Below are 24026 nucleotides of genomic sequence, written 5' to 3'. Positions count from 1 at the left end.
CAGGACAAAGTTGATCTTGAGCCTTCATAACCATATTTTCCTGACTGAGAAGTTACAGACAGTGCAAGGTGCTGTGCAGTATTTACCCATGACGACCACTGTTATGATATAGTGTTTCAGTGGAGGATAAATCAGAAGCAGCAAATCCCTAAAACTACCCGTGCGAATACACACCCACTAATGGATCAATACATAAAGAAATGAAGACAAGCTGAAATTGAAAATGAGTTAAAAATTACTAGGGGCACTCACCGTGAGAGTTGCCGTCTAAATTAGATAAGTAATAAAGGCAAGACACACTTTTAACTGCGAAAAGTTGTGAACACTGACGCTCTAATGCAATTTCACTGGTTCCAGCGCATGATTTTTATCCACCGATGTGGCTGTAAAAGCCCCCTCGGAGAGCTGCTGCTATTCTGGAGCTTTGCGGGACGCCCCTCCACCCCCGCGGCGCTCGGCGGGGCCGTACCGCTCACCCGCCCCTGCCGCTCACATCCACCTCAAGCCCGGAGCTGCGTTTTATTTCATTTTCGGTTTGTTTCGGGTTTTTCTTTCCCCGGCGCTTGCGAAGACAGAGAGCGGCGCGGGGGAGATTACACGGGGATGACTGAATCGCGGTGAATCGATTAAACCTCGACAATTTAATCTGGGACTTCATGCGGGGCTGGAGGAGATAATCCCCGCGCCGCAGTTCGCCCCTGCCCCTCCTTTACCCGGAGACCCTGCCACAGCCCCGGGGGCACTCCGACCGCACACGGACACCGCTTCGCCTCTCTGGGGCCAAGATGCCCTCCTCGTCCTCCTCGTCCTCGTTCTCCTCCTCCTCCTCGCAGTGCGGCGCACATCGCGCACCCGGCCCCTGTGCGAGATGCGCGCTCGCAAACTTTCCAAACTTCTGGGGAAGTGGCGGGGGATGCGCGGGGCCGGCCCGACCACGGCGGCGCTTCACCTCCCGGCGGCACCTCACCGGCCGCAGCCCCCCGAGCGCTGCCCGCGGGATCCCCGCGCCCCGGGCCGGGCAGCGGGCGGCAGGAGCACCGCGCCCCCGTCGCACCGAGCCCGGCGAAGCGCGGGCTGCGCACCGCAAGTTGGGGAACCAAAGCAACGGCAAGGGCAGGGACCCCACACCCCGCCCGCGCTGCCCCTCGCACTCACGCTGCTGTTCTCGCCCGTCCAGTGCACCATCGCCTGGTTGTGAGACGCGTCCCCTTTCAGCACGAAGGAGGTGCTGATGAGGGAGACCTGCTCCCGGCCGGCCGCCGAGGATGCTCTCCTGGAGCGGCCGCTCCCCGCCGCCTCCCCGCTGCCCGGCCGCGGCTCGGGCGGGCTGCGCGCCCCGCGGGTCAGGGCTGCGGGGCGCGGGTGGCCGCAGGGCTCCGCGCAGCGCGGCGCGGCGGCGGCGCCCAGCAGCGGCAGCAGCAGCAGCAGCAGCAGCAGCGCCGGCAGCCGGGCAGCCCCGCGCGGAGCCGCGGCGGCGGACACGCGTGGCCCGCCGTGCGCCATGGTGGCTCTCCGGCGTGGTAGTGACAGGCGGGGAGGTGGCGGGGAGGGAGGGAGACACCGCGGCGGAGGGCGGGGGCGGGGGAGGGCTGTAACCGGAGCGGGGCTCGGCGGCAGCGCCGTGCGCGGGGCTGCGCGCCCAGCCGGGGCGGCGCCGCCATCTGCTGGTCCGCGCCGAAACGCCGGGCGGGCTCCGGCACACACGGACACGGACACGGGCATCGCGCCCCGCGGGAGCCGCGGCGGGGACGGGTCTCCCGGCGGCGGCAGAACCCGCCGCTTGCGAAGTTTCACGCAGAGCTCCGGGGAGAGGCTTTCCGAGAGCGCCCGAACGAGAGTCTCGCAGCCCCTCGGGGCGGGTGCGCTGCAGGGCGAGCACTCACCGCTGCCCCTTTGGACACGGGCGATGGCCCTGGTTTGGTCGTCCCTCCCAGGAGACTGCAGTGAAAAGATCGGAAGGGGTCTGTGGTCAGCAGCGGGGAACCGAGGAACAAATGAAGCAGGTGCAAAAATAGGATTCATGTGATTAAGACAAGAAGCGCTTCCGTGGGGAAAAGAACCCTGTCCGTCCTTCTGCCCCTCAGCTCCTGGGAGGCACCAGGCTCGTCACATGCGTTGTCCGGAGCCAATTGCTAATCCAGTGTTGCTCACCGTGGGGACATGTGGCTTGTAATTTGGGATTGATCCATAGCAGCATCAGGAACTGCTCACGGCAGAGGGGCAATGACTGGGGCTGTGCAGCGTAACTCAAAACTGACAGGTGAAGCAGTGGAAGAAGATTTAGGCATCACAGACTGGGTGCTCTTCCTGCTTCACTGCAGCGTGTCGTGTAACTGTGAATAAATTGGGACTTGTGAAGCAGTTTGCCTCATATGTGAAGAGGGCACAAATTAGAATCTCAGAATAACTGAGGTTGGCATGGACCTCTGGAGGACTCCTGGTCCAACCTGCTGCACAGTCCAGGGCAAACTCCAAAATTGAATCTAAATTCACAGTAAAATAAAGTTGCTCAGACCTAAGTGTCAGAAAAACAAGTTTGAAAGACCACTGAGGAAAGTACTGACGCCAGGTACAGGCACCTAACAGAAGAGATCCGAGCTGGGTAAAACCAAGGTGAGTAAAGTTAATAAACCAGCTTTAGTTGTAATCTGCCTTTACCCTGATGGCCTAGAAAATTAGGATTACAAAGGCTTTTCTAGGAAGATTAATAGAAAAAATAGTATCCACTGGTTTAACTGTACCATTACAGGCCTGGGATGACTACCACAATGACCTAAAGTGACCTGGTCATCCCAAAGTAATGTAAAAATTACTTTCAGCAAGCTATATGATTACATATTAGCTGTACACCTTCAGTGCTAGGAGACCTTTGGTAACCTGTCCTGTTATTACTGTAATGGCTCAAACTAGAAGGCAGTTTCAAATTCAGAATCACTCTCCATTTCAAAAGAAATACAGAATAGAAGTTAAAATATTTTTTTTTAAATCCTGTGTGCTTTTTCTGCAGCTCCCAATAAAGTCCTCTTTCACAGTTTCTAGCACAGCCCCACAGTCTCAAAACACCAAAAGAACTAAAAGAAGAAATTGTCCCTTCTCTGCCAATCTCCAGCTGCCAGTTTTGGAGATTCTGCCCCAAATACTGTGCCAGCAGGAGCTTGGGCAGCAGCAGGAACTTGGGTGGGCAGCACCACGTGGCCCAGGTCATCAGAAGTTGCCCCTGGGACTCTTGAAGGGGTGATGTATTGAATTCATTCCTCAAGGTATATCTTGTGTAAAGAGAAAGTTGATTAATTTTTTTTCTCAGATCTTGATTTCTGGAAACAATACCAAAAGCTCAGAAGGCCTAGGAGAAGCTGTAGGGAGCTATCTAAAGGAAGTGAAACACGAGCGTGAGACAAGACTGATCTTTGCATCCATTTAGCTTTGTTACAGTGTCTTATCTCCCTGAAACAATACCCTTGTAAGAGGAAAACCACCTGGGTTTAAGTGGGCAGAAAGTTAGTTTTCCAGACAAACCCCTTATGACTCTTGTAAACTGGTCTCAATGACAGCTGGTGGTCAAACGTTTGTTTGAATCCCTGCTGTTTGGGTGTGTTTTTAGGGATGCAGAAGTTGGGCAGTGATTCAACAGTTCACAGAAGACACACAGGCAGAGAGTCATTCCTGTTGGAGTAACAGTTGCATATTAAGCAAATTACTTTCCATCTTTGGCATCTCTGCACAAAAAGGAACAAGAGAAAAAAATGCAATGCTGAATTGTTAAGAAAACATTGACCAACCACAATTGTATCAACCAACATGAAGGGGTGATTTGCCTGTTACTAGAAATTCAGTAATTTTGATTCTGACATTATGGCCTATCTCTTGTGAAATAGTGAAGATTACCCAACATTTGTAGAATAACCTAAAAATACTCAGAACAGGTGGAAGGGCCCGAGTCTCTACATGTTAAAACTGGCATACAAACCCTAATACTTCATCTGACTGAATACAGCTGGACTTTGTTGTGCTCATTCATTTTGCATTCACCACTGTGTTCGACAGGTGGGGCTCCCAGTGAGCAGCAGCCAAGAGAAGAGATGGTAACATCCACATTCCTAAGTCAAGCTCTCTGTACCTGTCAGTAACTGGCATTTCCCATAATGAGACCTAAAAGGAAAAAAAAACCCGAGAAGTTGTCCCAGAACTAATGAAGCCTGCATTCCTCCAGCCTTGCACCTTATGGTCAGCAGCAAGGTCTGCTTGAGTCTTTCCCCACTGTCAAAATGTCTTTTCCATGATCTCCACAGGAACCTAGCAAATCCACTAATAAAGTCTTCCTTCATCACAAAACTTGACATTTATTTTTGTGACATCCCTAGTTTGCCAATTTAGTTGAAATTTTCTTATGGGTTCAGAAGTTGCAAATCTTGTTTAACTGGAACTTCTTAAGGGTTGGCAAAATGATGGTTTAGATTTAGTTTAATGATTTCTAAAGTAAAGAGGCTTCCCTAAATGTCTGTCACCTTTTATATCTCCTATAAACTCTGGCTCGGCAAATACACAGAGGCAAATAAAAAGACAAATAACTGAGTACTACACACCTCTAAGCTCCTCTAGTCCCAGAATAGAAATAGAAATAGAAATAGAAAAGGTTGGAAAAAAAATAGAGTGTTGTAAATCCAAGGCAGTTTCTTCCTGTTAATGGCAGAATTATTAGTGCTATACTAATAAACATCTACTCACATTTTTACTGATTGTCAGATTATATTAAGATTTAAAAGGCTTCAATTTACCCACTTTATTTTTACTAGATTCATTTCTAATCAAAAACTGAAAGTATTAGAGAAAGCTTCAAGTTCTGCTTGGGCAGAAACCAAGATGCCATGCTAATATTTCTTTTTGCTTGCAATTAAAAATATTGATAACAATTTATTCTATGTTTCATCCTCATAGCCTTCTGAGGTTGATAATGCAAGAAGACTGCAGATGCACAATAAGGTAGAAAATCACAGAAGAATTACCCATTTAAGCATGCTTCTTGTACAGTGTTCACCTCTTTTAAAGGTTGATTTAAGTTAATGTATCAAGATGCATTTAGGATACCTTATTCCATTAATTAGATACAAAACAATTACATTGTGTTTATGTTAACGACATCATTACGAGCACAGTGACCTGCAGGGTTTTTGACAAAATGTTCATGCATGAAAGCAACTTAATCTCACACGTATCCTATCAAAATGCCTGACTCCAAAACAGCCCTATTACTCACTGTGACCACATTCTAAGCTAACAAATTAATACATGCCAAAGCTTTATTGCCTTGTTACCCAATTAACAATGCTCAAATGCTTTATTTGTGTTAAATGCAAATTATTATAAATAATGCCATACCCTTATGCCAAACAGTAGAGGTTTTATTTGGCTAGGCCTCTCAAAATAATTTCTATTTGTATTACTACAACTACCAAAAAAAACTTTCTATATTCAACAAATCTATGTGTCTTAACACTTTTCTCAATAGTTGTTCCATTTGAGAGAACAAAAAAATCAAGCAGGTGTCAGATTGTTTTGTTCACATTAATTCATTGATACATTGCTGTCACCAGTCAACCCAGATGCCCACAGAAGAAAGCCTGATTAATAGGAAGCATTCCTTGTCACTAGAAAAACAAAACTCTACTTCTGTGGGCAGTTCTGAAGTCAAAAAAGTAAGTAGCTGCCTTTGTTTTATGAAGAACTGACAAAGCTACAAAGTACATGTTCAATTATCCTGTTCAAATTTGAACAATATAAAAGAGTGGAATTCAGTGTAGTGTATTGTCTCTGATGATTACAAGGAGTTCTCTTCAGGTATGGGTGTACTGACATACACTTACAAGAAAAAATTTGGAAGAGCTGTAAATGATTTGAGGAAAAGCTGAATAGCTTCCAGTTTTACCAGGATCCAGTTAGCAAATGGCATGTTTGCAGTAAAAACTGACACAACCACACACTAGGCCAGTAGCCCAAAAACAGGGAGTCGCTGAGGTTGTCTAGAAACCTCATTCTTTGAGCATCATCAGCTCTCCTCTAATTCAGTGACATAACTGAGCTGCTCAGCACCTTGCAGGACTTTTACTAGTGAGTAGGTGAATATACACTATAATTTTCTCAATTCTAGCTCATAAAATTAAAGAGGAAAAAAGTTGTAAAATTACTGTCACTCAGCAAACAAGCTGGCAATAAATACAAGCTGCCTTAAGCCCCTGAAGTTTTATCTTCCATCAATCAGAAGAACAAAAAAATACAACTAACCTGTATACATTTGTTATGCCACAAAGCCTGAAACAGGGTTTAGTCTGAAACAGAAAATGTAAGGTGAAGCATAATGTTTTGGTGGCTGTTGTAAGATTACCTGTCTTCAACCTTCATAATTTCTCATCAACAATTAATGAGCAGAATTCTGAAAACATGAGAGAATTGGATTCATTGTCTACAAAAGCTCACAACAGAACAAAAGGTTTTTCTTTTATGAGACCAGCCAGACTGTGGGAACTTGTTTTTCACAGAATAGCTTTGCACTTGTGTTTTTTCTGCCCTAAAATTCAATGAAGTTTATTTGAGAAAATATGGAAAGCTGAGAAAGATTTTGGTATTTAGGTAATTAAAATGGGATGTGAAGGATATAATATTTAGGTTTACATTCAGCTTCATAAAGGTACAACTATGCAGTTCCTTTTCTTTCAAAAATACTGTCAATGTCTTACCAGCCACTTAAATTCTGATCTAATCTTAACAGTACTTTTATCAGTGTCATTTATTAATCACTTTGCTAATACAGTTGCATTTCTGAGAAAATTGTGTGAGAAAAATAAATAAGTACTAAGCTCAACTGAAACTAACCCATTCTAAATCAGTCTTTTAGTCTTTTGCAAAGGAGCCCTGAAGGCACCATTTTTCTAATAGGAGATGTTCCCATCTGGTAGATGTTTCATGGGAAGTCAGTTTGACATGTTTACAGCTACCTCAATCCCCTTCAACTCTTCATGGAAAGAGCTTAGTGAGGAATGCAGATGTGAGTAGGCTCCAATTTATGGTTAATAGGTTTTGACCATGGAGCAAATCCTTTCTATTGCAAGCACACCAGCTTAAGTGGGTGTGGGACTGGGTCCCAACTGTGTGGTCTTGCGTGCCTATTTTAAGGGATGGGGAAGGGTTTTGCTCCAAGTTTTCCAGGGAATTTGCTAAATTTTGTCTCATGGCTGAGGTCTGCAGATATAGCACTGACTGGTTCAAAGCCAAACCAAGAAAAATGAGAGGATTTTCTGCAAAGACATATTGCACTAAAACATCACAGAAGACCACACTATTTTTAATCTGTGAAATAGATTTACTTAAAGTAACAACCTTTAGGAGTGTCTGCTTTAAATAATTAACAGAATAGTGCATGAATTTTGTTTAGGTAGTACGTTTTTTCTGAGCTGGCTCTTCTTTTTCATGTCTTTTCTTTTTTTTCTTGTTTATTTGCAATATAGATTTGCGTGGTCTCAGTGAAGAGATAAAGGTTAAGTCTTTCCCCAAAAAAGGAAGTTACTGAAAGTAACATAGCACTGTGAAAAATGTGAACTATCAGATGCCAGGGAACCTGACTACCACACATTTTGGAGAAGACAATTTTCCAAAAAAAAGCCGTATGGTTAATAGTGAAAATTAAAGTAATAGAAACATAAAAGACAACTGGTGCCAATTCCTCTCCTACAAGCCATTGTTTCTGAAAACTGAAACAGCTGAAGGCAGATGTTTCGTGTAAGTAAAAGGCTGGAGGGCTTTGGAATCGTGAGCTGGAGAAATACAAAGCACTTCACACTTTTCAAGGCTCCTCTGGTCAAATCCATTTCTCCATTTAAGTATTAATTTCTTTAAGTCATTCTTGCTCTGCATTTGAGGCAGTAAAACAACAAAACCCCCCACAATATTCTTAACATCTTAAAAGCCTTGTTTTTGCACTGTCAGGTTACCTATATCAAGACATTATACTACTTTTCCCAAAAAAAGGGTACTTTTTATTATTGTCCTATGAACACAGGATGACCTAACTAACTTGAAAAGAACAAATGGGTACATAAATACCATACTGTTCTGAACAGTCCTCTATACAATCCATTATTGGTACCTCATATAAACACAGAGGATTAAAAAAAAAATAACCAAAAGAAAGGTATTTCTCTATTTTTTTTTGTTTTCTATGCAATATTTTCTCTCCAACCCCAAACGATTGCAGCCTACTCTGAAGTTCTCTTTGATCCAGAATCGTGAAAGAGTCTAAATCCCTAAAGATGCAGGTGGGCATTTTCAATGCTCTTGGCTCCTAATTTCTACAAAGATCAATGGGAGCAAAGAGTCCATGTGCTTTAGAAAATTAATTTGCATTTGGAAATTTGGCATGAGTCCTCTTTCAGTTTTCTTTGGGATTATCAAAACCCAGGGAACTCTGGGAAATTTCTGTGGTTTTCCCATATGCCTGGTATATTGTTCATTTGGAATCTGGGAATAAGGACTGTGTGAGAGGTAAATAAGAGCAAATGTGTATCCATAGGAAACAATTCTCTTGCCCAGAGAGGTTGTGGAATCCCCATCCCTGTAGATGTCCAAGACCAGGACTGATGGGGCTCTGAGTAACATGGTAGAAGTTTCCCTGCCACACAAGGGATTTGTAACTGGATGATCTTTAAGGTCCCTTCCAACCCAAACCATTCTATGATTCTAATATATATAAAGGTTATACAGCACCTTATATATTAATATTATATATTTTTATATTTATAATATTATATATTTTATATATTTATATTTATAGATTAATATTATATCTTTTTCTCAGAGCTCCAGCTGTAGGAATCAGCTGCATAAAAATCTCAATGCTGGGTTTAGCAGGTGTGATAGTCTTCATGTTTTCAAAGACTGAAAACACAGAACAAATTAATCTTCCACATTCAGGATGCTGGAAGACAAAGAAAGTGGAATCAAGACTTTGATTTTAATGTCACATTCTTTAAGACATTCTCATGATTTTTCAGCATTTTAGTCTTTCTTTTGCAGTGCTGTGGCAGAAATGTCTAGCACGGTTTTCTCACCATCTTCTGCGGCCTGACTAAACTTGTAAAAGCATTTGGTGGTTATTACATTACAGGACCTGAGAGGATTGCTTCTGCTTTTGAAATGATACTTAGAATCACAGAATCCTGGAATGGTTTGAGTTGGAAGGGACCTTAAAGATCATCTCATTTCAACTCCCCTGCCATGGGCAGGGAACCTTCCACTAGACCAGGCTGTTCAAAGCCCCATCCAGCCTGGCCTTAGGAAATCATTTTTGAGAAAAAGGGACCATAACTAGATTTTTTTTTTCCTGTCTTTGGTTGATAATTCTGCATCCCTGAACTACAGAAGACAGAACCAGAAATCTGAGAAAGGTGACATTAGAAACACCTAACAACACAAATCTGCTTAGGGCTCACAAAAGAACATATGAAATCTGAATTTGCATCACCCAAACTGTAAAAATTGACAAAGAAACAGAGAATTACTTCTATATACATTTTAGTGACAAATCTACTGCTAAATTCCCTCACTTCACTCTAACTTCATATATGATTCAGAGTGTAGCCAGAGAAGTAACACATTTATCCCCCAAAGTACTTAAAATAAATATAACTGTTAAAAAAATATCAATTGAACAGAAGGATCATATCTTTTCTTCCAAGACAATTTGCTCAAGAAAAATGCAGTAAGGCTGCAGATTTGTTTCTGCTATTGTAAAGATTCTGCAGTTTTGGTCTGCTGTAATCATATAAATTCATCCATCGATAAACTTAACTACTGTAAGTCTTGTTCAAGAAAAGCCATTGAAAATAGCTGAATAGTAGAGCAAAGACACAAGTCTGAAAAGCAAATAAAACATCCATAGCTATTTTTATAAGATCTAAACCACCTATACCATACTGACAAAAATTACTTTTCCCTATGAAGTTTAAAAATGTTTCATGCAGCAAAAATAATCACCCTTTGTGCCTATAGCACAGTGTTTATGTGTTTTCCCTGGTTCCGCTTTCAATCCAGGAATAAATCATTGTTCCTGCAATTTTCCAGCAGTGCTCTCGTAGTTTCAGCCTGCATAGAGCTGCATCACTGGACACAAATGTCCTGGTTTGGGAAGAAAAAAAATATAAAACAAGACTTCTCATGGGGTCTCTTCTGTCAGCAGAAAACAGTATCAGTGAAGAGATACAGTTGTAGTAGGCTTGGTACAGAATATTTCTCATTCTCAGTTTATCTCTACCACTTCATTTCCAAAGCACCTTAATTTTCTAGCTTTTCCACCTCAGCTGGATTCGTAGTAATTCCTAGGGATATGAGTATTACTGTGAATCAGGTGCATATTTGATCTTTTTTTATATATTGCTTGAGTCTCTTCCTGTCTCCAAAACCAGTCTAATTCTTTGTCAAGCTGTGGAGTATTGCACGTAGCCCCAGACTTTATTAGCTTGATCAGTCAGCTCAGCAGCATTTGATACAGCACTTGTTGTTGAGTTACAAATTATGGAAATTATGTTGAGTACATTACTTTGCAATGAAAAAAAAAAGACCAGTAAAGGAAGGTCCTATGTCAAGGCTTGCAAATCAGCAGAGACCTTGAGCACACACTTAAGTGAGGCAAGTAAATCCACTGATTTCACCAGGAATCTTCCTTTGAATCCCTTGAAACAAAATGTTTTTATGCATTTTTAAAAAGGGTTAAAATGGTGAAAATACTGATTTCATGCCCATTGCATTCACTGAGCATTAGCATTTCAGCGGAGAAGGACTGACTTCACGGTAGTATTTCCCACACTAATGTTGCCCCCATGCAAGCTGTCATATTGTCATCTGCACTCTGTATTTCCAGCCTACTCCAGAGTCTTATTCATGCTGTGACCCCTAAGCTAGGTTGGAAACCCATTTGCAGCACAGTTAAAAGGAGTGGCCACTTATTTATCTGAGGTTTGTTTTGTATCTTAGAGGCATGAAACCTTGGAGATACCTGGATCCCAGGACTGCCATCAGGTCAACAGACCAGCCAAATTAAAGGACATTCCAGTGTATGGTTAATCAAAGGATGCTAATCTAGGGCAGGTCATGCAATGCCATAGAAATACAGCTGCTAGCTATGGTCACTGAACACCTACCAGGGAATAAAAGTAGCCTATGGCCATTCAGAAGTTGACCACCTCTGACATATACATCAAATTTAATAATGTCCTAAGAGATACTGCCATTCACTTATTCTTCTCCTATTGTAAATGTTGAGTTTGAACCTTAGATAGCCATACTGCCAAACAAACTAAGCCTACAGGGATCTTTTTAGGTGGATGTATGCCTTAAATAAGCTCAAGTGTAAGAAAATATGATTCCATTAGAGCCACAATGCTAAGGAGATATGTTTCCTAAAAATTTTGTTTTGACTAGGTTCCATTATTTCCAGTTATTTAGATACCCTTTCAATCTCTCTGAAAAGTTTAATTCTTTCCCTTCACTACGGTTATTTACTTTAAATAGTTCTGCCAATATTCCCCATCATCATCATCTTATAATTGTGGTTTCCCTAAGTGTTACACCTTAAGCCAGATTCACACCTAGGATTAAAAGAGACAAGTAGCTCTACTCAAGTGCAGTCCTGCCATTCCCAGCTGTCACCAAGGCTGCTGGGCTCACGCTGCCTCACCCAGCTGACACTAACAGAGACTGCACTGACTCCTCCTGGAGTCACTTCTGTCACTGGACACCAGGAAGAGATTCACACCCGCGCTTGCTTTTTCCTTAGGGAGCTCCCTGGAGGTGCAATTCAGGATCTGACTTCTCTTCATGAAAGGTTTACTGACTATGAATGTTCTGTACCACTTTTTATCTTCTTATCTCATCCAGACCTCCATAACATACGTATTGGGCACCCGTGTATCCTGTACTACAAGAGGACCTTGCTTTTTAGCAGCAGAGCTTTCATGAGGGTCTCTGCAACTAATACCAGATTTTGCCATGCAGATTGTAAACTGTGCCTTTATAACTTCACTGAAATCAGTAAACATACCACTTACTTCTGTGGTTATTTTGACCCTGCAATTCTGAATATTAAAATAAATAAACCTACAATAAGATAACAAAAAAATACAGAAGGCAGACGGAAGTGTTTCAGTGTCTCCCTTAAAACAAACAAACGAGAAAGAAGATATTTGCAAAAGCTTTAACTGGAAGCTCATGAATGTGAACTACAATCTCATGAAATATTGCTGAGAGATGACCCAGTAATGACAAGATGAGAACACCGTTATTGCCTTCGGAGGCAGAAAGATGAGGCTTTTTAGGTAATCACCAGTCTAGTGAGTCAGGGCCAGAGTCTGCAGGTAATCAAACACCTCCTGGAAGCCGCTGTTCTGATGAGCATGAGCAGATCACGTCACCTTCTGTGCCATACACGCGTTTGACACTTCTCAGAACAGTACCTTCTTCTTCGATATATGTGTGCATGTGTCACAAGTGTTCAGGCAAGGAATCCCTGGACAATAATATTTTAGAAGAGCTTTCCTTGACTCTATTTATTTTCTAAACAAGTGCAGGTGTGAGAGGCAGAAGGATTTGGCTCTTGATGCCACAACATTCCTCATTTGCACACCTGTGCTTCTGGCTAACGATCTGAGAGTCTGTAAGTGGCACTGCTGTATGACTGATACTAATGTTTAATATGTACCAGCCCTGTGTATTGACTAAGCTAAACTAAATAATGTGTGGCACTATCAACAGGCTAAAAATAGAGCAAATTACATCAAATTCCTATCCCTTTTAAAGTCAATGGTTAATTGTTCCAAACACCACGTGTTGAGTTTAGGCTTGGTTGTAGAGCCAGTACAGCCATAGCACTGACCAGTATAGAAAAGGCATTCATCTGGCATGTTATCTGAACATCCTCTTTCCTAATCCTCAAGGAACCACGTTGGATGAGATACTTAAATACGGTCTTGTCCTCACACAAAATTTCAACATAGCATCTGCTGTTTTCTTGTATTCAGCTGCAGCCAGGCCATCAAAACACATCAAATCTCTAAAACTCCCACAGGATTCTCCTGTGATAGGCATGTGATATGCTGATTCACTCAGGATACTTTGTCATGTGGCTGGATTGGGGTGCTGAGCTTTCTTTTCAGAGCACTTTTTATTGCTAAAAGAAGCCTGTGAGCATTTATCTGGTTCTAGAAAAGCACTGAGAACAACTTTCTCTGTGATTGTTTCACATGAAAACTGAATTTTCCTCTCTGCTATTTTTATTATGTATTTCTCCAGTAATTATCAGTAAGCCTTCCATCGTCAGAAGACTTTAAATAAAACACATTCAAACTAGAATTCACCAGCTATGAATGTCCCCTCCAACCCACCCACCCCCCCCGTGTTATTCCCAGGTTGGATTTCTCCAGGAAGCATTCTCCTTTTCAAGCTAGGATTTTCTTTGAGGCTTAATACAGAGGATTCATACCTTTTTGATTGGCTGCTAGATAGTCAGGGTATCAGTCAAAATAGTAGCTACCAGTAGCTGTCAGGCCAATGTGCAAATGTTTCTGTGTAAAATTAGACAGAAATACAGCATCTGTACTATTTTGTTGATGACCCGAGTCCCCTGTCTCCAGGGTGAGCAGGTCACTCACAAGGATATCATACCGACATTAGAGCTGATTTTGGGAGGAGAGGAGTGAAGCTTGAGATTCAAGCTAATATGGCAGAAAGATCTCATTCTAGTCAGCTGAAGGTGTGGCCAGAAGCAAAGGGTCTGAAGTGCAGAAAGAAATATTAAGGTTAAGTATCAGGAAAAGTTCCATAAGGTGAATTGCCAACACTTGGAAGAGAATGGTCACTCTGCTGACCGCAGATCCCCAGGAATTTTTTAAGGACTTGTAGAACAAGGCTTTGTCGAGAATGGCTGAGGTACAGCTGATCCTGACTTGGAGCCAAGAACTTCACCAGATGGCCATTACCAGCCACAGTTTGCATGTGAACAGGCCTTATTTTAAACCAGAACACCACAAATGGGAGTTTAGCCCTCAGCTGCAGGGATGTCATGCATCCTGAGCAAAGCGATCAGCAACACCTTTGGCTCAGCTCTTCCTCCACCCCTTTTCAACCAGATGTTCCTTTAACTCCTTTCAAGCTACAGTCCTTCCTGTGTACCTTAGTCTCCTGGCTCATTTGCATACAATTTTTCAAAGCTCTTCTATGCTTTAGGCTTATATTATCATTTAGTTTTCCAGTCACTCTGCTCGCCAGCTTCTTTACCCTCCATTACCTTGTCTGATAGAGTTTAGATTGCTGTTCCAGTATCTACTTCACCGAACCATTTAAAAGTCATTCTTGAGCACTCCTGTATTATTTCTACAGCAACTTTCATTTATTATTCTCGAAACCCCTTACATGTTGTACATACAGGTCTAAAATTATGAGGAGAAAAATATATCTTAGGTAGAAGTTTGTTAGTAGTGGAATATTTTGTACCTTTCTTAAAGCAGACATTTCATCCATCAATAAAGCTTTTTATCATGTCATAAGTACAAAAGACTTTTCGTGCGTAAAACCATGAATACAACACTATGATAGTGAGTGCTCGTTATTAACAGTGTATTTAGTGTTTTTATTTAGTATTTTTATTGCTGTAGCTGCGAAGACCTGGCGATTTTTTAAAGTCTTCGCTTGAAGGTGGGCCTGAGACACAAGAAAATATTGTCGCAATTGTCACTCCATGCATGTGAAGGCAGTAGGACGAGCCAGATAAACAAAGCAACGGAGAAGGAGCATATACAGCAGATACAAACAAACACAGTATATGTATGTATGTAGTGTATGTACCAGAATATGGCAGATATTAGCATGTATAACCTGGGAAGCATCTTTGCACACATAACCTGAGGAGCAGAGTTACGCCAAGCAAGCAGCCAGCGGTAGCTGTGGGGCTCAGAAGTGAAAGGGCTAAAGGAAGTACAAGTCAAAAAAGTATCTGCTCCAGAGCCAGCCATATCCAGTGAAGTGATCCCGCCCATTTGGAAGCTCTGAAAATCTTTAAAAGAAGGAAAGGGTGCATTAGAGGAGATAGAAGGGTTAAGGTCTCACCCTCCTGGATGAACTGCACAGCTGATTGTAATGTAAATGCCCTGTAAAGACCTTGTAAATGGCACGACAAAGTACTCAAACATTATTTTCCCCTAGGATGGTCAAATTTTTAGAAAAGAAATTGAGAATAGATGCAAAGAGGGTTTCAACTGTTTTGTCTACCTTTTACTCAGAGAAGCTGTGGATGTTCCATCCTCAGAAGTGTTCAAGGCCAGGTTGGATGGGGCTCTGAGCAGCCTGGTCTAGTGAAAGGTGTCCCTGCCCATACCAGGAGAGTTGGATAAGGTCCCTTCCAACCCAATGAAATAGCCTGTGGAGTGCTGATCTTCCCATCTCACAAAGGATGTAACAGAACCTGAAGAAGGAAATGTGCAACAATGATGGTTGGAAGTATGAGCAACATTTGTGTGAGAAGAGGCTAGTCAGACTCTTGAGCTTGGATGAAGGATAACTGAAGAGGAGTACAGTACAGTTCTATGAAATAATTGGTAGGGAGAAAGTAGCTCAGGAATTCAGCATGCAGAAGGTCTAAAACATATAATATGAAACACTTCCTAGCATAATCAAATTCCACATGAGATGTTGTGAAAGCCAGAAGTATAAAGACACAATAGAGAGAGGTAATAGCACATCAAGGCTTTTAAGCATCACAGTACAGATGAAACATCCAGGTCTGAAAGTCCCTGAGTTGCCATTTACAGAAAGGTTGGATGGCACCAGGGAAAGATTATTCAGTATTTGCCCTGTTTCCTTTCTTTTTCTCCAAACCTCTGTTACTGGAGATTGAGAGAAAGTGTTCTATTTATATATCTCTGCTCTGTCTGTATCACCATTTTAACTTTTTAAATGCAAAGTAGCTTAACTATAAAAGGGGAGAGCAGCAGCAAGCAAACCTTTCTTTCTATCCCTATGAAGCTACACTCAGATACAAAGAAGTAACAACAAAATAACAACTAAGGCATGTGAAATTCAATGACTGACGTGATTTTCCACTACTTCAAGGGCATTATCAAACTACCAGCATTATGTTCTATTCCTACGAACTTCATGAAATTGAATTGACTTTTGCAAGATATTAAGCAAGTCAGCCATGTGAACATCTGGGTTCAAAAGCACCAAGCTTAAAGTCTCCCACTTATTGACTTCAGTGAAGGAAATGGTGCAAGATTACTGAATTGCAAGAATTCATTACTTAGTCACGAAGGATTTAGGAATATGAAATGACTGAGTGTCTCAGAAATCAAGAGGGTAGACTGGAGTATGTGTTCTGGACAAATAGGATTAAAGATCTAATGGCAAAAACAGAACTGCAGAAAGAAGTCTGTATCTGCTGGACAGATTATTATTCTTAGTTACTGGACATTTTCAGCAACATTTGGTTAAAATGTATTCAACTCTTCCTAATGTATTGTGATAGTAAAACTCTCGTAATGCTCACCAGGAAAAAGGACCTGCAAAGTATTAAGTTTCCAAACAGTTCTAGCCTCATGCAGGATGACAACTTAAGTTTTTAAGTTTTTGCTGCACACCAATCTTCTCTATATTGCCTACTGAACTAAAACATCACATGGCACCTACCTGCTCCTTTGCTTTATAATGAGGTGCAAAGTCTGTTCCAGATTGATTTCAGCAAAGTCTTGTCACTGATAACATCAGAAATTATGGTCTTTACCATATAATTAATATCCACCTGAATAGAAGTAAGGTGTAGACTACTTGTTAAAATCCGAGCTCTAAACCATGAAAAACATGTATAATTAATTTCACAGAAAGAAAGCCCATTCTACTAAAATCAAGTGCCCTCTCATCAGTCACAGTGAATGTTCTGTTACTTATGGTCTGCATATGACTTAATTTAATTAATCCTCTTTACTAAAGCTTTTATTATCCTAACTTACAATCTCAACATATATAAAGTGTTGGAAGCTTTGATTTTACTGTATTTAATGACTAGTCCTTCTGAAAAATATCTGCTTTGCTGTTTGAATTACAGCCTTTGTGTATGTTAGAACCTTAGCTTACAGTGAGTTATGAGGTACAGTCTATTCCAATAATGAACCAAACCACACTGTTTCAAAGGGGCTGCAAAACCAAGTTACACAAATTACAGTCCCAGTGATTTGGGGTTTAGTCACGTTGTTCAGCATAAATGGAAAGAGAACTCCAAACCCCAGAAAGGAGAGCTTTCAAATTTCTGTCAGACAAATCATAAAGCTCTAAAGATTAAGAACACAGGATCAATATGGTTCCATCTCCTGGAAGAAGTCTGTATTAAATATTTACATTCTGAAAGCATCATGATGTACCTGATTTCTGTGAGTTTGAAAAATGGATCAAATATAAGGATCTGAGTGTTATATCTGCTCTTAAATTACATGGGAGGAGATAGGCACAGGATTATTCTTTAAAAATAAATAAATTGAATTATTTTTTCAATAGTTTTTAAGGACATTGAGAACCTTTCAAATTTCACCATTTCTTGTGCCATATTCAGAAGCTGTATTTAATAGCTTATCTAGTTAAAAATTAAACAATTGCTGAAAAAGTGACAGAGAATCCAGTTTTTCCCAGACAAAGCCTTCCAGTGATAAACTACAATCAAAATAAACTATGATTTAGTCAGTTCCCCTGATTTAAAATATATACATCAACAATTGCTAGCATTAAGAAAACCTGATACTCAAGATGGATTGATACTGATGCCTGAACAACTTTGAATCAAAGGTATTCCAACACTAACAGGTACACCGTCTTCACCAGCCAGCCTGTTCTCACAAAATGTGCAGGAATGTTATACTTCTGGTAGCTCTACTCCCTTTCAAATTCTGCTTATTTTAGCATAACTGTTGGTGCAACCAGACCTGGCTGTGTCATTTCCCTGGGAAAGAAGCTGTTACTATTTATTGTCACAAAATGACTCCAACAAATTTCTTGATGCTGCTCTGAGAACAAAGGAAGCTTAAACCACAAGTAAAACATCCATCTGCAAAACCACACCATTGTCTCGAAAAACAGAATGGATACAGCCAGAGGAAATAAAAACCAAAAAAAGGCGGGGGGGAAGGGGGGGAATATTCCTAATATGTCAGAATCAGACCCTAAAGGAAGGAACTTCTTTTTACTGTAAGAGTCATTGTGCAGGAAGGTCAGGGCATGGTACTTCACTCCCTTCTCTCTCCTTACACTTCACAAAGGTAGATCCAGAACTCTGGGTGTGAGGAAAGCAGGGCACCAGGAGGAGCACATGGTTTTACTCAGATGACATGGAAGCAGTTATCCAGCAGCATCCCTTCTTTCAGTTTAGGGCTGCATCTGGTACTGCCATTCTTCTCAGGTCTATTCGTAGCATTCTCTTGACCTTTCAAAGCTCTGAATAAAAGCTAATTATTTTTAACCGTTTCAAAATCAGAGGGACAATTTTCAATGCAATGGTACCTCCTGAAATCAAAAGCAACTTTGCTGGAGGTCCATGTAGGAAAAATAGTGGAAATATAGCTCCATAACACCTTGAGATCCTCAAACTCCATGATAAGGAAAAGAAGAAATTAATATATTACTCATATCCCACAAAACAAAATGAAAAAACAAAAAACACAAACAAACAAAACAATAAAAAAGCTCCAACCCTGGAAATGCATTTAAAATGAAAAATCATTAAAAACTTTTCCTATAAACTTCAGATGAACAGTATTTTAAAATTCCTCTTCCTTGATATAAGGAGTAGTAGATTCTGTGATTTATAATCACAACAGAAGATGTAATAAACAAAACAGAAATAAAAATAAATTTCTCCTGATATTTTACTTCCTTCTTTTAAAAACAATGATAAATTCTGAGTTCTGTGCAGAATGTATATCAGCAGAAACAAGTAGTTTGAGAAGATGAAAGCTGCTCAAGTGCTGATCGTGTTGGCCTTACGCAGAAGACACTGAGTGATGCGAATGCTATGATCAATTTGACAGTTTGCAGACATATTGAGCAGGAGCAAGACTGAATTAGAATTTTAAAATATCTCACTGGGAACTGTAGCTACAGCATTTGCTGTGCAGTGAGCCAATCTAAAGATGAACTGGTGAAAATCAAGACAAACAATCTGTAGAGGGTGGCTGACAACACACCAGCTACAGAAACAATGTAAGGGGAAGGAGAAATGAGGAAAGAGAGCTGGATTTTGCTTATTCAGTACAGTAAAACAATCTTTCAGCATCATGAAAAATTACCAGTTTGGGCACCTGTGCTTTGCATAATTAATATGCAAATAATTAATTATGAACAGAGTACAGAAAGTGAACAGAGTACATGAAGTTAAGAGCACTGAAAGAACAATTCTCAGTCTGGATTGTATGAGGATTATCAATATAGCCAGGTCTTTCTGTAGATCCAAACCCACACAAGACTGGGACAAGGGAATGACACTTAAAATCTCTGCAGGTCTCTTTCACTATCAGTGTTTTATGGCTTTAGAATTCGTTTATCTGACCCAGAGATTTAAATTCCCACCAGGTTAGAGCAGCAGCACCTGGGTCACCCCTTGTTTCATTACTCACCTCTGCCATGAAGCCTAGAAGAAATGAGCTAACATGTAACTAAGCTAAATGGTTGGTTTCTCTACTCAAACTAGCAAAAATGGGTGATCCATGCATGTGTGTGCTCTACACATGCAATGGTCATTTGTTTTTGATATTTTTATGTTTCTCCACTTCTCTTTTGGCAACTTTAGAGTGTAGAAGCCAGACAACACTTGACTACCAGCCTCATGCAGCATTAAGCAGAGAAAAGAGCTGGTCCTTTCCAGGTCCTCCCAGTAAGACAGACATTAATAGTGGTGATGAGTGGCAGAGTCCTGAACAACTGCAGTACCAAGACAGAGTCGTTCTAATGTTGCATGTCTAGGATGAGTCTTGTGTGGACTGACTGCCTAAAGGAGGGAACTCTGGGGATAAATGCTGATTTTTTAAGTAATAATTGATGATCTCTGGTAAGACTTATCAGGACAGGCTGACTCATGCATTAGGTGAAGATCCTTCTGTAATCACAGCAAGTATGTAATAAACCCTCAGATTGTTTTATTGCTGTGCACTTGAAACTTCTGGAAGCAATAAATTCTTTTTTTCCATCCTATACAGAGCTGTCTAGATAAAATGTGTGCAATTTATAAGATGTCAGATGTATGCTACTAGGCAAAAATATTTTTTTAATTTTATTCCCATATCATATATACATATACTAGATATATCAATCTACATGTCTACAATCTATATCAATCTAAATGACAGGTAACTACTCATATATTGTTCATTTGTGTATCCAGTGTATTGTTCAGTTTCACTCTTTGAAAACACTGTGTACATTCTTGCCATGAAATGAGATTTTCATATCTATATGCACATCAGGACTCAACCAGGTAATAGGCTGTACACTGTATTGCTCCTGTACAGACAGACATTTATTGTCCATTTGAAGGGTTTTGAGGAAAAGGGATATAATTTTCTTCAGATTTTCCTCATTCTGCACTCTTGGACATATTTCAGGTTCTTGCTTATTCCTGCTAATTGCAGCTAATGAAGCTGTGACTCTCAGGCATAGGTGTTTCCCAATCAGGATACATTATCGCTGCTGGATCCTTTGGCCATGGCCTCAGAAACCAGCACATCTTTGAGCTGGCTTTGCTCAGGTTGTTAAGGGAATGATATATCAGAGTTGTCAGGCTCATTGACCCAAGGAGCACTGACCTGTTGGAGCAAGTCCAGAGGAGAGCAGTGAAGATGCTCAGAGGGCTGGAGCACCTCTCCTATGAGGACAGGCTGAGAGAGGTAGGGCTGTTCAGTCTGAACAAGAGAAGGTTCTGAGGAGAGCTCACAGCACTTTCCAGTACCTAAAGGGCCTACAAGAGAGCCAGAGAGGGACCTTTGATAAGGGCATGTAGTGATAGGACAAGGGGAAATGGCCTTAAGCTGAAAAATAGAAGGTTTAGACTAGATATTAGGAAAAAATTCTTTACTGTGAGGATGGTGAGAACACTGGAACAGGTTGCCCAGAAAAACTGTGGATGCACCATCCCTGGAAGTGTTCAAGGCCAAGTTGGATAGGGCTTTGAGCAACCTGGTCTAGTGGAAGGTGTCCCTGCTCATGGCAGGGGGGTTGAAACAAAATGACCTTTACTGTCCCTTCCAACTCAAACCATTCTAGGATTCTATGATTTCTATGAAAAGACACTCAGGACATCCCTTTGGGGAGAACAGAAATATCATTTAAGTCCCTGGCTGACAAAAAAAAACCCTTCCCTGCCCTTCCCCTGGGCTTTCTTAGAATCAATAATGTAGAGGGAACACCAGTGTCAGCTTTCTCACTCTGGCCCTGCCCTCAGAGACACCTGCACAGGGCTCTACTTCATGACAGCCTTGGCCTCTTGGTGAAGACTTCCTAAAAACATACCAATTATGAAAGAAGTGCCAAGATGTTATCACCACAAACTGCCTTAGAACTGAAAGCCACTGCATGCTTCCACCAGTCCACTCAGCAATCCAATACATGAGGATTTTAATCCAGACACAGTTTGCTATACATTAATCCTGTCTGAATTACTTAGACATGGATAAATTCTAAACTAATTAGAACCTTTCAGGAAAGAGACAGGAGCACTACTGTAAACAGATTGAATACAAAAGCTTCTGATCAACACACAACTGCAAATAAAGAGGCAGACAATGTGTTAGGATTACGGGAGAAAGAGTAGAAAGATTTCTTGAGATCCTCAGACTTATTTTCTGTAATGGACTAATACAGAAAAGAAAAAAATTTAGCATGCCTTCTTATTCAAGTCATCAATATGTCTTCTGCTGAAACAGTGCATTTAGTTATGGATCTTAATTTCCTTAGTTTATGCATCTTAGTTTCCTCCATTATCTTTGAAAATAAGTGCTTCAGCAAGATGTCAACAAGAAGACATATGATGGACATATATAAAATAATCAGCAGTATAGCCACAGTACATAAAGATCTGGTATACCTTCACTCAGTGAAATAGTGAAGGTGAAAGACAGAAATATTTAAAATATAAAAATTGTCAGTTAACCTCTGAAATTCACTGCCATCGTTAAAAGCAAAACTTAAATGTTTATATAAACAGATGAACACATGATTTATATAAGCAGGAGTAAAAAAAAAAAAATAAACCTGTGTGCATTTCTCACTGACAGCCATTACAAAAATGCCTCTCCCACGGGAAGGTCACTGTGTGATGTTTCAGAAAAGAGTTTCTCAAATCTCACTCTGGAACAGGCCAGTGTCAGACTGGGGATAATAGACTAGACACACAATATTTTTACATACATGGCAATTCTTTCTGAAGTATATACACCATTGTTCACTAAACTGATGGTTCATTTAGGTTAGGGCATTAGTTATCTTCAGCAGCCTGGCAGAAGATAAAAGAAGCATCAGTGACTTCATCTGTTTTTACCCATTATCAAGCACTAAGAGGCCCAGAGCTGCATCGGTCTGTTAAGGTGATTATATGATCAAACTGCTTGCAAGACCAGAGGACAGGATTCATTGATGAGGCAGGACCCTTCTTGTCCTAAATTACGAAATGCATATTGTACTGGAAAAGCAAAGTGTATCAGGATTTTTACCTGAGGACCACGACTGCCATTCAAAACAGTCAACATCAGTTATGCCTGAATCTCAATCAGTTTGGTTCTGCATGCAAGGCACATACACGGAAAGAACTCTATGGTTTTACGTCTGAGCCCGCAAAAAGTGATGCAGTGATGCTTGACTGAGCTTGAGCCACTGGCAAGACATCTGTGCTTATTAAAAGCAAGAAAATATGAAATTCATATTAATTTTTTTGTTTGATCAGAATTTGAATTTCATATTAGTTATGCGTGTTCAGATTTAGAAGCATCTGTCATCCAAACCCACCAATCAATATTTTATTCATCTCAAACCATTTAAGTCCATTGAGAAACAAGCTGAAGTAACAGCACAGAATTTAGAAGTATTACAATTAAAAATATAGTTCAGCATTTTCAGTCCAAATTTATGGCCTTCTGAGGGCTTTTGTTGTTGTTTCTCCATTCAGCTCATATCCAAAGGTAAACTGCTTTTGTTGGCTCAATTTCCTTATGGTGCTCAGTTTCTTTTTATCTGTTTATAGTTAAAAATACAGAGAAGGTGTTACCAGGAGTAAGAAGGAAGAAAGTGAAAAAGCAAGGGACCGTGCCTAGTCTCAGTCTGGCCAACCACCATATAAGTGAACACGACGCTGCAGTGGAAGGGATTTCCTGCAGAGTAAGGCAGCATTTCAATATATGGAAGAACATTTCAATTCTCCTTGAACTGCTGAGTAAGCCTTTTGCCACTGAGGAACTACTGAAAACATAATTGTCAGGCTCCTTCCACTGAATTTTTCTTCTATTTCCCACCTTATCACAGAAATTTCTATCTTTGAATACTGAAATTGTATGAAGAGTAAAGAAAGTCATGATGCTGCCTTTGAATTACAATTTGTAGCTATGCTGATTGCCACAGCATTTGATAATCTGAATTACCATGTAGAAAACCTTAAATAATAATTGCTTTTGTTTTGCAATTGTATTCTTCACTTAGTTCATTTTCATTGGTGGCATGCATTATTATTTCTTCTTTACTGACAAAAATAAATGAAGACCTTATTTGAGTAATGTACTATTATTTGGACTCTTCAGGGTATTAGAGTCAGGCTCCTATGAATAGCACCTGTCTTGTTTATTAAATGTCTGCTTCTGTGTAACTTCTGTCAAACTGAATTAGGATTAAAAATTCTGTTTAATTCCAAATGCATAACACAGCATTTGAAGTTATTTTATGATAAGTAAAAATCTTCAGTCTGCTGTATA

The 24026-nt window shown here is 40.7% G+C and overlaps 1 protein-coding gene and 1 long non-coding RNA gene across 8 annotated transcripts in view; one reads left to right on the top strand and one right to left on the bottom strand.

Moving 5' to 3' along the window:
- SORCS2 (sortilin related VPS10 domain containing receptor 2) overlaps positions 1–1503 on the bottom strand; it is a 551093-nt gene extending 549590 nt beyond the window's left edge. For 6 of the 7 annotated variants that reach the window (XM_039384497.1, XM_039384498.1, XM_039384496.1 and 3 more), the window contains exon 1: positions 1156–1280. In XM_039384497.1, the coding sequence (XP_039240431.1) occupies positions 1156–1185 (30 nt within the window). In that variant the 5' untranslated portion in view covers positions 1186–1280. Of the gene's footprint in view, positions 1–1155 lie in introns of all 7 variants that reach the window. The other variant, XM_039384495.1, reaches the window with a different exon arrangement.
- A 156-nt stretch (positions 1504–1659) lies between these two features.
- On the top strand, positions 1660–23827 carry LOC120323858. Its single transcript, XR_005564760.1, has 2 exons — positions 1660–2613; positions 23306–23827. It is a non-coding gene; the product is annotated as an uncharacterized LOC120323858 (long non-coding RNA).
- Positions 23828–24026: the final 199 nt, after the last annotated feature.

Source organism: Pipra filicauda, unplaced genomic scaffold (assembly GCF_003945595.2).
Source record: "Pipra filicauda isolate LSUMZ 115617 unplaced genomic scaffold, ASM394559v2 scaffold35_size7292922_pilon, whole genome shotgun sequence".
In the NCBI taxonomy this organism is placed as follows: domain Eukaryota; kingdom Metazoa; phylum Chordata; class Aves; order Passeriformes; family Pipridae; genus Pipra; species Pipra filicauda.
This window is presented reverse-complemented; position numbering and strand designations above follow the sequence as displayed.